Below are 14,176 nucleotides of genomic sequence, written 5' to 3'. Positions count from 1 at the left end.
CTTGAAGGAAATAATATATAAACGAGAAGGAAGAAACTGCTTATGTTTGTCATACGTGAAACAAAATTTAATCTCATTTTGTTAGATTGCCTGGACAGATTATGGACAGATTATGGAATCTTAAGAAACATCCCTGCTTCTGAGCAGACAACTTGAGGCTATTGAGACATTCAACTATATATAGACAGCTCACATAAAGGGGAGATCTTGGACTTGTGCAAAGTATAGACATGTAGGCTTGTTTTCTCCCCCCCCCAATTGTCAGTTGCACACAGACTGCATGTACAGTTTTGTAGAGCATGTGCAGACATAACACGGAGTGCTTAGTGATCAGTGGTGTGGCTTGCCACAATGACATGACAATCCTGTTGTCTTCAATCCTTCTTCAATGTACACAGTTTGAAATCTGCATAGCGCTTAGATCAAATTATCTTAGTTGTAGGAAGATTATTTGCTTTTATTTCTTTATAGTGATTTCTTTCTAAGATTATTTTATATCAACATTGTTTAAATGCCCATGGAATAAATAGTTCAACAACAGTTTCAGTTTATTTGGCCTATAGACCAAAGCACATCTGATACAGTCTATTGTATTTACCAAGGTTGCTAGGACAGACATAGCAGAGTGAAAAAAGGACAATATACTAGCAAGCAATTTGGAACAACACAAAGCATTTTGACATGAAACTCAGGTTCCTTTTAATAATTGTGACCTGGTTTGATGGCTACAGCAAGGAACTTGGCTATACTTCCTGTATAGTAATATACTTCCTGTATAGTAGTATAGTAGGGTTGGAATCTACCATTAAAACTGAAACATGGAATTCACCTGAGTTCCCCAAGTGTAGAAAAAGTACTTGAAGATAAACTGTGATATTTATTCTGTGAACTGCCCTGAGATCTTACGATGAAGGGTGGTATATAAAACAAACAAACAAACAAACAAACAAACAAACAAACAAACAAACAAACAAACCCTGTGGAACGCCCTCCCATCAGATGTCAAAGAGAAAAACAGCTACCAGATTTTTAGAAGACATGTGAAGGCAGCCCTGTTTAGGGAGGCTTTTAATGTTTAATCGATTATTTCATTTCATTTTTCTGTTGGAAGCCGCACAGAGTGGCTGGGGAAACCCAGCCAGATGGGTGGGGTATAAATAATAAATTATTATTATTATTATTATTATTATTTTATTATTATTATATAACAGAACATTGGCTACTATTTCATCTGAGCTGCTTTCACAAGGGCAAGATTGCCAAGGCAGCCTTGTGAATTCACCTTCCATAACTGCTGATGGCAAAGCATTGAACTAGCCACTCTTTAGTTAATGTTGCTATATGCCTAGCAGGCTGATAACCACCACTGTGTTGTAGACCAAGGTACAGTGCAGAGGTGAGCCAACCCCATTTGGTAGAGTTGATAAACAAAGGCCTGGAAGTCTCTATTTAATGCAGCCAGTTTTTTCTAACCCAAGTGGCAGACGATGGTGTAGTAAATAGTGAGAGCTGTTAACTTAGTTGTTAACAAATTTCAGCCAAGAGCAAGCATAATCTTCAAGCAAAGCCAGAGAAAGGTAGCCCACATCTGTTGAGGATAACTGCACATGAAGCCAGTAACCAATGGCAAGGGACAATGCTATTTTCCCCTAAGTCTACTTACTCTTCTGGTACGGAGGCATTGCGGGCTGGTGATGTTTCATTTCACTGGGATCCAACAGGGCTCAGGCTGCTGGGGACTGCCCTGATGAGCGACTAGGATTTCAGATCCAAGCTTGCCTGCAAAATTGGCCAATGGCAGGCAGACTTGGAGCCAAGGTCCTCCTTGGGGACGGGCCGGATGGAGCACGTAGACTTCCCTCCGCTCCACTCCCAGGATACTTAAGGAGGCCTGCGCCAGTCCCAGCACCTGGGTTTGAGTTAATAGGTATGCACAATACCTCCACTGTTGATCTGCCTTTGTGAATGAATGTCAAGAATTGGTTCTGTGAAGAATTGATTTTTTTTTTAAAGACAACTTGGAAATTCCATTGAATGTGACCTCAATACAATTTGTATACAAATAATCTCTAATGTTTGCCCACTAAAGATGACCACATCTTCATGTGGTAAGGTTTTCTACTGCATATTTGTTTTTTCACCTGTATTAAAGAAAGAGCGTAATATTTTTTCCCCTGTACCAAATTCCAATATGTGTTGGGAGCCTTGTCACATCACCACAGTTTGGGGTCTGTTTTAATAATTTGTGACAGGTGACATGAAGTAAGAATACTTTCCCCCTAAGCTACAGTGTCTCTTGACTAGAGTTCCCTTCCCTACTTTTTCCTCTATGACTTCTAAATCTGAAATTTAAGATTTTAAATCCAAATCTGAGAGGGTTTTCAGTTGGGGGAACTTTTAACAAATAACAACAAAACATGCATGGATAATCTAAATTAAGAGAAAGAGCTGGCTTCAAAGGCTTAATAGCACAATATCAGATGACTCCGAAGGTTTAAAAGCAAGGCAAGCTTGTTGTTTAAAAAGCTTGAACTTGCTCCTGAAAAAGAAAGTAACTCTACCATTGAGCTGAAGCACAGTCTCTTTACTCTAGGTAGGAATGGAACCACTATAAAACAGTGCCTCCTACTAGCTTACTACCTAAGCTAGTAATGTCCATTACTTTAAACGGGTCTACTCTGAGTAGGGCCAGCATTGTAAAATAGAAATGGTACAAAGAGCTGTATGGGTAATAGTTACTCTTCTGAAGGAATAAGCCATTATATATTTATCATTCCCATACTTAGTGGAATATCTTTCTGTTCTGATGTTAAGAAGCCTAGTTATCCAAAATTACTATTTTTTAAAAATAAACTAAACATCATGTACCAGAAGAATACATTTATTCTACTACTAGTTAGAAGAAATACTGTGCAACCAAAAACATTTCAACACAAGGGGGAGCCATTGACTAAGAAGACAATTTCTGAAAGAACACGCTCCTCCCTCTGACTAGATAAAAAAATCTGCCTCTTCCTACATTGGAAACCTTTGATCATCAACGTCAAAGGACCGGCATAGACTCCTTTCTATCCAGGTCAGTCAACATTTGCTCAGTTATAACCAGGTAATTTATAACAGATCATCAGTACTTGCATTTGCTATGCCTTTTCTGCAAAGAGATTTCCAGGTGACAATGAAGCTGCTGCAGCTGATTGTCTTCCACAAAGCCTGGTTGATGGGGAGCGGCCAGCTCCATTATTCTGTGCCAGAGGAATCCCAGCATGGCACCTTTGTGGGCCGCATCACTCAGGATCTGGGGCTGGAGGTGGGAGAGCTGGTGCCTCGGATGTTCCGGATGGTTTCCAAAGACCATGAGGATTATTTGGAGGTAAATGTGCAAAATGGGATCTTGTTTGTTAGTTCCCGGATAGACAGGGAGGAGCTTTGCAGCAAGAATCCCGTGTGCACCATTCACTTGGAAGTGATCCTGGATAAGCCCCTGCGGGTTTTTCATGTGGAAGTGGAGATCAGGGATATAAATGACAATGCTCCTGTTTTCTCGGAGGGTGAGGAGGTTTTGAGTGTCGCAGAATTAACATTGCCAGGTGCTCATTTCCCTCTAGAGGGAGCCTCAGATGCAGATGTTGGTGCTAACGCTCAACTGAAGTACAAGCTCAACTCCACAGAATATTTTGTTGTAGAAGAGAAAATCAATAGTAAATCATTAGTGCTTGTGTTAAAGAAACCTGTGGACAGAGAAAAAATCCCTGTGCATCGTTTAGTGCTAACAGCTACAGATGGGGGTCAACCAGAACTCACAAGCACAGTCCATCTTGAGATCACTGTGATTGATGCAAATGACAATGCACCTGTATTTAATCAATCTATTTATAAGGTGAAACTGTTAGAAAATGTGGCAGATGGAACATTGGTTATTCATCTCAATGCAACAGACTTGGATGAAGGAAGTAACAAGGAAATCGCCTACTATTTCAGTAAGCATGTTTCTCCCAATGTAAAAAAGACATTCAGTATAGATTCAGTTACAGGTGAGATTAGGGTAAAAGGAAAAGTGGATTACGAAGATATCAATCTGTATGATATTGAAATTGAGGCGAAAGACAAAGGAACCCCTCCTCTCTCAGGGCACTGCAATGTCATCATAGAAATAATGGACGTCAATGACAACATCCCGGAAGTATCAGTGACATCGCTATCAGTTCCTGTGTCAGAGAACTCCCCACTGGAGTCAGTGGTGGCCCTGATCAGTGCCTCAGACAAGGACGCTGGGACCAATGGACAAGTAAACTGCTCTCTGTGGCCTCCTGGGCTCCCCTTCAAGCTGGTATCTACTTTCAAGAATTACTACTCACTGGTGCTAAATGAACCTTTGGATCGAGAACAGGTTGCAGAATACAAACTAGTTGTAACTGCAAGAGACCAAGGGGATCCATCCTTGTCAGCCAGCAGCACCCTGGTTGTGCCCATTGGTGATGTGAATGACAACGCACCTGCTTTTGCTCAGACTTCCTACACAGTTTTTGTGAAGGAGAACAACCCACCTGGTGCTCACATCTTCACAGTGTCTGCCTCAGATCCAGATGTGGCTGAGAATGCTCTGGTCACCTATTGGATAGATGAGAACCTCTGGCCACTGTCAAGCTACATCTCGGTACACTCAGAAAGTGGGAATGTCTATGCTTTGCAGCCCTTGGATTATGAGGAACTGAAGCTGCTGGAGTTCAAAGTGAGTGCAAAGGATGCCGGGTTGCCCTCCTTGCACAGCAATGTGATGGTGCAGGTCTTTGTGGTGGATGAAAATGATAACGCCCCAACAGTATCTGGGCCAGAGAACACTCCCATCTTGCTGGTCACCCCTTTGGTTGCTGGACAGATGGTGGGCAAGATCCGTGCCCTGGATGCTGACTCAGGCTACAATGCATGGCTTCACTATGAGCTTCATGAGTCAACTAGCGGTCCTTGGCGGGTGGGCCTATATAGTGGGGAGATCAGCACCACCCGTGTTTTGAATGAGATGGAGGGTGACGCTGGCAGCCAGAGTCTGCTGGTACTGGTGAAGGATCATGGCAAGCCAATGCTGTCAACCACAGCCACCCTGAGTGTGTCACTGGTGGTCAGTGCTCAGGCCATCCACACAGATGGCTACCATTCTAGAGCAGGAGGGAGCTCCAAGCCACTCGAAGAGAACAAAAATGTCTACCTGATCATTGCCATCTGCTCAGTTTCCACATTGTTTCTGCTGGCAATCATTGTGTATATGGCTCTGCGATGCCAGTGTCAACCCAAGGAGCCCGTGATGTATGGTCCTGGCACAGCCACACTGGTTTGTGCCAGCGAAGTGGGCAGCTGGTCCTATTCAAATCGCCACAGCCATATCCTGGCAGCTGCAACTGGGGAGCCTGGCGCCAAGAATGACCTCATGGTTTTTACCCCCAACATCCCTGCCTTTATGGAGAATGGAGAGCTTGGGAACGGGAAGGAAATGGCTCCAACCTCATCTGGACAGGTAAGTCTCAGGAGATGGCTTTCCTTCTTTAATTTTTCTATATTGTTTTACTAAGTCAGCATCTACATACAAAACAAATATCCAGCTTGAGACTTACTGTAGAGAATGAGTTCACGCAAAATCAAAAGTACCAGTGTGTGTTCTTGTCTTCCAATCATCCAAGAGAGGTACTATATTCCAGAAGGATAACATGGCCAGTTGTTAAAAAAATTGCTGAAGGTTCAGGAGAATTATGAGTTGTACTTCTATTGTTCCTTTGCTGGTAAAGGTTGTCCGCCAGAATGACTAAGACAGTTTCAATTGAAATTGCCTGCTTGCACCAGACCATAGGTTCATATAGGTCAATTTTATGTTTCTAACAGCGGCTAAGCAACTAAATCTGGGAAGCATACAGGCAGGGCACAAAGGAGACCTACTGACCTATTATTTATCTCTATCACAGAGATATACTGCTCTTTAACATGGAGGCTTCATTTAGATATCAAGCTTAATAGTTTTGATAGATAGATCTCTTTTGAACTTGTCTAATCCGTTTTCTAAAAGCTACCTAAGTGAACACCATATTTAAATATTTGCTTTGTTGGGGGGGGGGGTAGTTCCTGCCAATTGAGTTTACTGGATAATTGGAGAAGGTGGGGGGGACCTCTCAACTTTCTGTATAGCATGATATATTATCCCAGCATTTAATTACCGGTATCTTTTTTCAATGAAGTAAAAATCCTCAAACACATAGCGTGGCTTGGGGTGCGGAGAGAAGATTAAGAGTGCAATTCTAATCCCCAATCCATGCCACTGGAGCAGTTAGGATGAGGAGCTGCATCCAGTAGAGCAGGAAGTTGTTGGCCAGTAAACCCTGAAGCAGGGCATTTTGGGGTTGAGATAAGGTATCTGAAGCTTCAGATCTGATAGATCGAAAGCCTTGCAGAGTCCATGAGGGCCCAGTCTTCAGGCCCTCCAGCAGCACCAGCCTGGATTTTGTGCAGCAGAAACTGAAACAAGACCACCCTCTACCTTCTCTCCTGGCCAGTGCCAGCTGGCAGGACTTCAGATGTGGCAGTGGGTCTTCAGTTGCACTGCTCCCCGGTATGGTTTCAATTGCTTTGTAAGGCAAGGGGTCCAAAGTTGAGTGCAATGGGCAGGCTGGTTCATGTGACGGGATGGTTCCTCTAATATTCTGGTACCAAGCTATCTAGGGCTTCAAAGAAAATAACTAACACTTCTAATTGTGCCCAGAAACTAGTTGGGAACCAATACAGATAGTATAAAACTGGAGAAGAAGAAAATTTCTGAGAAGAAAATTTCAAATAGGGCTGCTGTGTTTTGCCTTGTTTACATCCCACTTTGGTAGAAATATGGTGTGAATCTAATATTTTTTCAAAATTTCAATATTTGCATTATTGCCTTTTTGGTGAAATAATAATAGTTACGCTGCATAAACAATTATTTGTGCTTGCACAATCCATGATGAGATCTGAATTATATTTCTCAGACAATAAGTGAATTGCCTGTGTGATTGTGAAATGCACCATGAATTCATGTTGTGTTTCATTTTACTTTGTGAGTGCTTGGTAGTTTGAGGGTTTGGGGAAACAAGGATGCAACTGTTCTTGTGCAGCCTTTAGAGAGTTAATGAGGAGACCTGAACAGGTGCTACAATTGGATGGGCATTTTTGGTGGTGATGGTTAGCTGTTAGCTGTTCTTGGTTCACCTGCCTTTAGGAAGGTAAGCTCATAGTTTAAGAATTACACACATTTTTTAAAAAAGATATCAGAATAAAAGAGGGTTCATCTTTCAGCTCTGAGATGGCGATGGAAACTAGATGCAGGAAAGGTTGTTGAATGAAATTCTGTGGAGTCTTGTAGCTCTGAAGTCTCTCAGTTTGTAAATATTTATATTCCTCTTTCAGGAAAAGGGCATATCAAAAGATTTCTGGCCCTGGGAAAGCCCATAGCAGAAGGTGATAAATATAAATAACTACAGCACAAGATAGCTGGAGATGTACCTTAGCAGAGAATATTTTATCTGTGTGGTGCCTTTTCAACAATTGTTCCTTGATAATCGCGTTGTTGAAAATCTGTTTATTTTAAATTAACACAAGTAGTTCACAAAATGGAAAAGTATTATGTCAACATTCTAATAATGATTAATTATATAGGCAATTAAAAATAATAAGTGGGTAATGTTCTGTGTGGTACAATTAAAGGTGGATGCTGGGTCTCAAATTGTTGATGATTGGTTTAAGGAAATTGTCTGTAGCTGGTAAATGGTTCAATTCTGCATTATTGTCTGAAATTAAGAATCAAACTTTCTGCCAGGCTACGCTTGTCATGCCTCCAGTGCAACATAGATTTTCTCTCTCTGTCTATCTCTCAATGCATAAATAAAATTGCAGTAATCATGGCAGATGTTCTCTTAAGTCAGCCATAAAGCATTATTTATTGTATCAAAGGAAAATGGATAAAAATTCTGCCATTAATAAAATATTGTTTATCAATATATCTGATAACAAAGCAGGCTTTTTTCCCTAATTACAAAAGCTTTCAGAGAAAATGAAAGCTATGGGTTGCATCTAATGCTCCACACACATAGTTTTGTTGGTGGAACAGGACCTACATTTCCTCTCCTCCCTCCTATGAACCCTCAAAATCTGGAGGGTCCTCCAACTCTCCAGAACTGATTTTGAGGGTGTGTGGTGGTGGGGCGCTGGAGGGGACAGGAGTGAAAGAGAAGCTCTGTTCACCCAGAAGTCTGTTCTGCTCCTGCATTGAATACAATCATATGCAATCGGATTATATTACCAAAGAAGTTTATAGTGAGAGCTTGGATATTTCTAGATACGAAAAGGCTTTTGACTGATTTGGATGTGATATTTCAAAGATTGCATTGGAGAGCATCTGTAGCAATGAATATCTTTGTAAATACGAGTGGCGTTTTGGAGTTCTGTTGATAGGGCAAGGGATACAGATTATTTTTTAAACACCACTATCTTCTCCACCCAAATTCACACCCCCACTGTGTTTCCAAATGTAGCTACCAACTCTGAATCTTTGCATTTCAATTTCTTTTTTTAAGTGTACCAAAAATACATTATCCACCTAAAGTGCAGTTTGAAACATATACTGTACTCTTAATAGTCCAATCCCATGGCTAACTTTAAGCTGTACCAGTGATCGGGAAGAGCTCTATACAAAAACTAAATAGGAAATATGAAAGAAAACAATCTTGTCTTACTCCTCATTCAGGAAATACAGTTTTCATTGCTGTCTGTCAACAGTTATTTTTTCACTGCATAGTGAATCAACTCAATCGATGTTCACATAGTGAGGCAAAAGTCGAATGCTTTTATTACTTTGTACATTACAACATTTTCCACACTGTCAAATGCCATTTCAGCGCTGAGAAAATTCAATAAAATAGATGTTTTGGATATTTGTAATAAATGATATATTAACCATAGCTGGGCTATAGATGGCAGTTACAGGACAGCCAGGAACTAGGACCAAAGAGCATTCAGGATTTGCGGGTAATCAGGAGGCAGGGTCAGAAAGCAAACCAAGACCCAAGACTAATTCAGGATTGGAAGCCAAGACTGAAGAACAAATGGGAAGGCATGATCATACAGCAATCAGAATCAGAAGGCAAACCAGACTGAAGAACAAGCCAAGAGTCAGGACCAAAGAGGAAGACAAGAAATGCAAGGTGTCCTAGACATATTTTGGAAATTGGTTTGTCTGTCCATTTGTTCTCAAAGAGTTGGATGCCTCTCATTGTCAAACTTGGCATGAGGGCTCCCAAGGTGGGACAGTGGACTTCATTGATGTTTGAACACCGTGCACCACTTTGAATCAAGATGACTGACAAAAATGTCACTTTGGTGCAACTTCACACATTTTTTTGGCATGGGTTTAACTGTCTTTTGAGTTGTCACTAAACTCGACATGAGGGTTCCCAAGGTGGAGGCAGTAGTCTCGGACTGTGTTTGGATGTTGGGCAGCATTTTGAATCAAGATTGTGGACCAAATTAACCCTATTTAAACACTAGCTTTCTCCCCAAAAAACATTTATTTGGGGCCAGCGGGGTTGTTGCCTAGATCAGGTCGGAGTGCTGCACGCACGCACGCACGCACGCACGCACACGCACACACACACACACACACACACACCCAAACTCACAAAGTACACTATCTATTTAAAAACCACTTTTCTTTAAATACCTGGGCAGCACCGGGCACTGCACAGTAGTATCCTATAGTTCAAGCAGACCTTGTTGCAAAAGAAAGACTCAGCTGCAAAAGGGAGTCCTTTATACTTCTCCTTGCCTAGGAGGAGCCAGTGACCAGCCAGGTCAGATGACTGCAGTTATCTTGGTCACCACATAGGACAGGACAGTGGTCAGTAGTTCCTGACAATCACACACATATATTTTCCTTACCTGTCCATAATGGTCCCTATGAATATAATCTAATATCTGATTTAAGTTTTCTGCCATTATAGTTACCAAAATTTATAATCTACATTTAGAAGTAAAACCTGCTACCAATATATTATACTTGAATAGTATTTATCAGGTGTAGGGATGAATGTAATTTTTGTTTTCATCCAAGTAACTGCAATTTCCTTATGTCACCACTTCATGAATTTTCTTCTACTTCACCTGCTTCAAATAGAGGAATTATTGAAAACATTCTTGAAATTTGCATCATGGCTACATTGTCTGGAATACTTGTTAGATTTTATTTATTGCCTCCCCACCATCCTGCAGTAACTAATTTGTGATAAAGCTAAAATGTGATAAAGCTGGAATTTCAAGCTTACTAATCAAGTTATTAACATCCTCCTTAGGATTTAATAATTTACAATTATACATAAAGGTAAAGGACCCCTGACAGTTAAGTCCAATCGCGAACAACTCTGGGGTTAGGGGGTTAACTCGCTTTACTGGCCGAGGGAGCCGACGTTTGTCCGCAGACAGTTTTCCCAGGTCATGTGGCCAGCATGACTAAGCCGCTTCTGGTGAAACCAGAGCAGTGCGCAGAAATGCTGTTTACCTTCCCGCTGGAGTGGTACCTATTTATCTACTTGCACTTTGTCGTGCTTTCGAACTGCTGGGTTGGCAGGAGCTGGGACCAAGCATTGAGAGATTATTCTACCTTCTCTTCTGAAGAAATTGCCTTCTTAGCTCTTTCTATGCATTATTTGCATGAAGATTTATTTTTATTTCTCCTCCTTTGTTTTTCCCAAGAAACAATATCGTTTCAATAAAAACTTAACATTTCTGCTATAATCTCAATCTCTTATTGCAGGAGGTGTTCATTTATATAGTGCTTTCAAACAGCTTCACACACTTCACCTCATTAAATCTTGTAATCCTGCAATTTAGATCAGTATTATCAACCTCATGTTGCAGATGCAGGATAGCGGGGAATGAATGGTTTAGTAACTTACCTAAGCCCATATCAATAAAAATGCAAGATCAAAAATCTTCCTGGTTCACAGCACAGTCACTTGCTCCACAGTCCTAAGCATGTTTCCTTAGAAATAGCTGTCATCACATGAGAATCTGGCTTCCCTTTACAATCCTCCTTATGCCTGGGGGATCCCCAGCAATAGCAACCAATAGAAAGCATCAAAACGCCATGTTGAAAAAGCAGGGAGGGGCTGAGCCCGCTCCACTACCATTGGATCATGGCTTTTGGGGCTCAATTTATGCCCAATCTCTGTGCCTGCTCCAGATTGGCACAGCAATTTGCTCACTTCTCACTTTTGTCCCCAACTGGCATGAATGGCAAGCCTACGGATGTGGTGGTGGCACCACTTCAGACACTGTGCCGCTACCAGCAGTTGGCAGTATAACATTGTTGGCAGTATAACACGGAAACAGGGTGATTCAGTGGGAGGGAGGGGATGAAGCTGGACTGGTCAGGGATTCGCTGCAAAGTTGCAGCAATGGGCCCGATTTGAATGTCTCTTTTGGACCACCCTGGATTTAGTGCAGCAAAAATACAGAATGTTTCTGCTCCTCTACTGAAATATACACAGAGTTGAGGGTTGATTTTATGCTCTTTATTTCAGCTCATGGTAAACAGTGAATACTTCCCCCCCCCCAAAAAAACCTCTGGCTATAAAATACATTATTTACATAATGGGTCCCATGTGATTGGCTGATTCAGCTCCCCTCCTGAAGCCTGATTGGACTGTTCCTGCAGGCCAATCAGGTTGCTGATTCACTTCCTCCTAGAGCCAGATTGGACGGCTCCTGCAGACCAATCAGGTTGCTGCCTTCTAGGATCCTACCTGCCTATTGTTTTAGGATCCAAGCTAACATCTACCCTGGCCAGCATGAGCAGTGGGGTTCTTGATGTAGCAGTGCCTTCACTGCCAGCTACCCAGCAGGGGGTTGGATTGCACCATAAATCAGTATCTCTAACTATTTCCACCCTCTGGGTTAATGATGCAAGAACCAGCCTCTCTTGTTGGGACACCAAGGCCACTTAAGATTGCTTTGAAGTGATGACAGATGCTTTTGAGAAAGAAAGAGCTTTAAGAATCATTTAGGAAAATGATTCTACCAAGTCTGGATTGTTTCCCAGCTTAAGTCAACACTTAGGACTCAGCTATATTAGTAAAGAAAAAGTGTTTTATATGAGTAATAACACTGTGACATCAGACGTGGGGGTTCCGTCTTTCACCAGCATGAATTCCCATTATAAAGTTTCCAGCATGTTTTCCTGAAATGCTTTTTTTGATGTGTAAAGATCCAGCCCTAAGCAGTTTCAACTCATCCTTGTCTGGAGGAAACGAGCTTCCAGGCTTCTCTGTTTAGTACTATCAACAGTTTGTCCTCTACAGTGCTCTCAATCCTGGCCTCTGATTCCATCTCTTTCTTCTGACTTTAATGCCAACTATTCCTATTTGCCAGCTTTACTTACATGCCTGATGTCACCTCGCCCTCCACTATCTTGGACAGTCAGAAAGGCAGTAGAGTTTTGCTTCTGTTGCCTAATAATCTTTAGGCTTCCTTTTTCTTCCTGACGTTTGTATATTTCTTTCCCATTTTAAGTTTGTTTCCTGGGCTGAGCTTTTGAACATCCCACAAGAATAACCTCTAAACTGAGAGCAATAATTTTATAACACAAAATGGCTGAATAGTTTCAGTCCTTCACAACACCCATGATCTCAAACAGTCTAAAGTCAAAGCTGACACCAAGCCCTACATATATTAAGCAAAACAGAAACATCGTCACCTAATCCCACCCCCGTCCACCCTCCCATCCCCTATCTATCTCGTTTTCCCTCTTTCTTCTTAGTGTCTTAACAAATGAAACTGATTTGCAGAAATGATACATGTTAAAATATGAGAGACACTGCACACACCTTTGTAATTCAAGAAATCTTTAATAAAAAATATTTACAAAAAACAAAAACAAAACAGTCTAAAGTCTATTGAAAAACTGTTTCAGGTCTGTTAATACTTTCCCAAAATTTGAATTTCAGTAAAATACTTCTGCTCTTTCAGCAGTAATGAACATGGAACATGGAAAGAGAGTCAGACAAGCACACGTACCACTATTTGCACATAAAAACAGAAAATAGCTACTACTCCTTCCAAGCGAGAATAAGGAAGGGAAAAAGAGGATGAGGCAATTATGGAGGGAAGGCTGTGTGTTCCTTCCTTCCTTCCTTATTTATTTTACTTTATTTAATAACATTTATATACTGCTTAATTCTTAAGAAAACCCCCAAAGCAGTTTACAAAAAGAAAAGAAAAAAAACACAATAAAATTGTGAGTAGAAAACTATGAAACTTAAAACTGATTAAAGCATGCATCCCCAAACTGCGGCCCTCCAGATGTTTTGGACTACAATTTCCATCATCCCTGACCACTGGTCCTGTTAGCTAGGGATCATGGGAGTTGTAGGCCAAAACATCTGGAGGGCCGCAGTTTGGGGATGCCTGGATTAAAGCATATATTCACATTCTACACATCTGGATAGGCTTGTCTAAACAAAAAGCCACCCCCCCCGGCAGAAGAAGTAGATAGGAAAATATTAACTTGCCAGACCCAGCATTAGAGGTTTTAAAAAATTATTATTAAAGCTATGCATTGGATTTTTAACATTATATAAACTTAACCAGTAGAAAATGAAATGGAGGAGGCAATAGCAAACAGACATTGCTGGCACAGTTGGACCAAGGCCACAGACTGGGAAGCACTGTGGAAGCTGTTGTCAGGTGATGGGTTTTCTACCTGCTTCGGAAGAAGCGTCCCAAAATGTGCTTCTCTCTCAGGCATTGTTACTATGATATTGCTCCAGAGGAACACAGGGAGGAAGCCCAATTCAAGCAGACCTGTCTTGGTCAGGCCAAAGGAACAAAACAAAGCCACAATGCTTCCTCTACTGCTGACATTTGCTTCTCCTGACAGGAGGGGTGTTTTTACCTGTAAGCCGCTTTGAGTTCCTGTCAGGGAAAAAGGTGGAATGATGATGATGATGATGATGATGATGTGTCGATGTGCCTGATGTGTGTTGACAAACCCATGCAGATCAAATTTACACGTGGACTTTTAGGTGGACTTAACCCTTGTACAGTACTGCATGCATTATATTTTAAAATGATTAACGTTAGAAGAAGCTAAGATGAATTTATGCAGGGTATTCAGAGA

General features: G+C 41.4%; 1 protein-coding gene across 1 annotated transcript; it reads left to right on the top strand.

Moving 5' to 3' along the window:
• The first annotated feature begins 3,046 nt into the window (after nt 1–3,046).
• On the top strand, nt 3,047–5,732 carry LOC118079393 (protocadherin alpha-3-like). Its single transcript, XM_035103562.2, has one exon. It carries the CDS (start codon nt 3,143–3,145, stop codon nt 5,561–5,563), a length of 2,421 nt encoding a protein of 806 aa, XP_034959453.2. The 5' UTR covers nt 3,047–3,142; the 3' UTR covers nt 5,564–5,732.
• The last annotated feature ends 8,444 nt before the right edge of the window (nt 5,733–14,176 follow it).

Source organism: Zootoca vivipara, chromosome 8 (assembly GCF_963506605.1).
Source record: "Zootoca vivipara chromosome 8, rZooViv1.1, whole genome shotgun sequence".
NCBI classification, from domain to species: Eukaryota; Metazoa; Chordata; class Lepidosauria; order Squamata; family Lacertidae; genus Zootoca; species Zootoca vivipara.
The sequence above is the reverse complement of the archived record's forward strand: the minus strand, read 5'-3'. Positions and strand labels throughout refer to the sequence as shown.

Coding starts and splice junctions, on each gene's coding strand:
- LOC118079393 (XM_035103562.2), top strand. CDS start 3,143: ATGCCTTTTCTGCAAAGAGATTTCCAGGTGACAATGAAGCTGCTGCAG.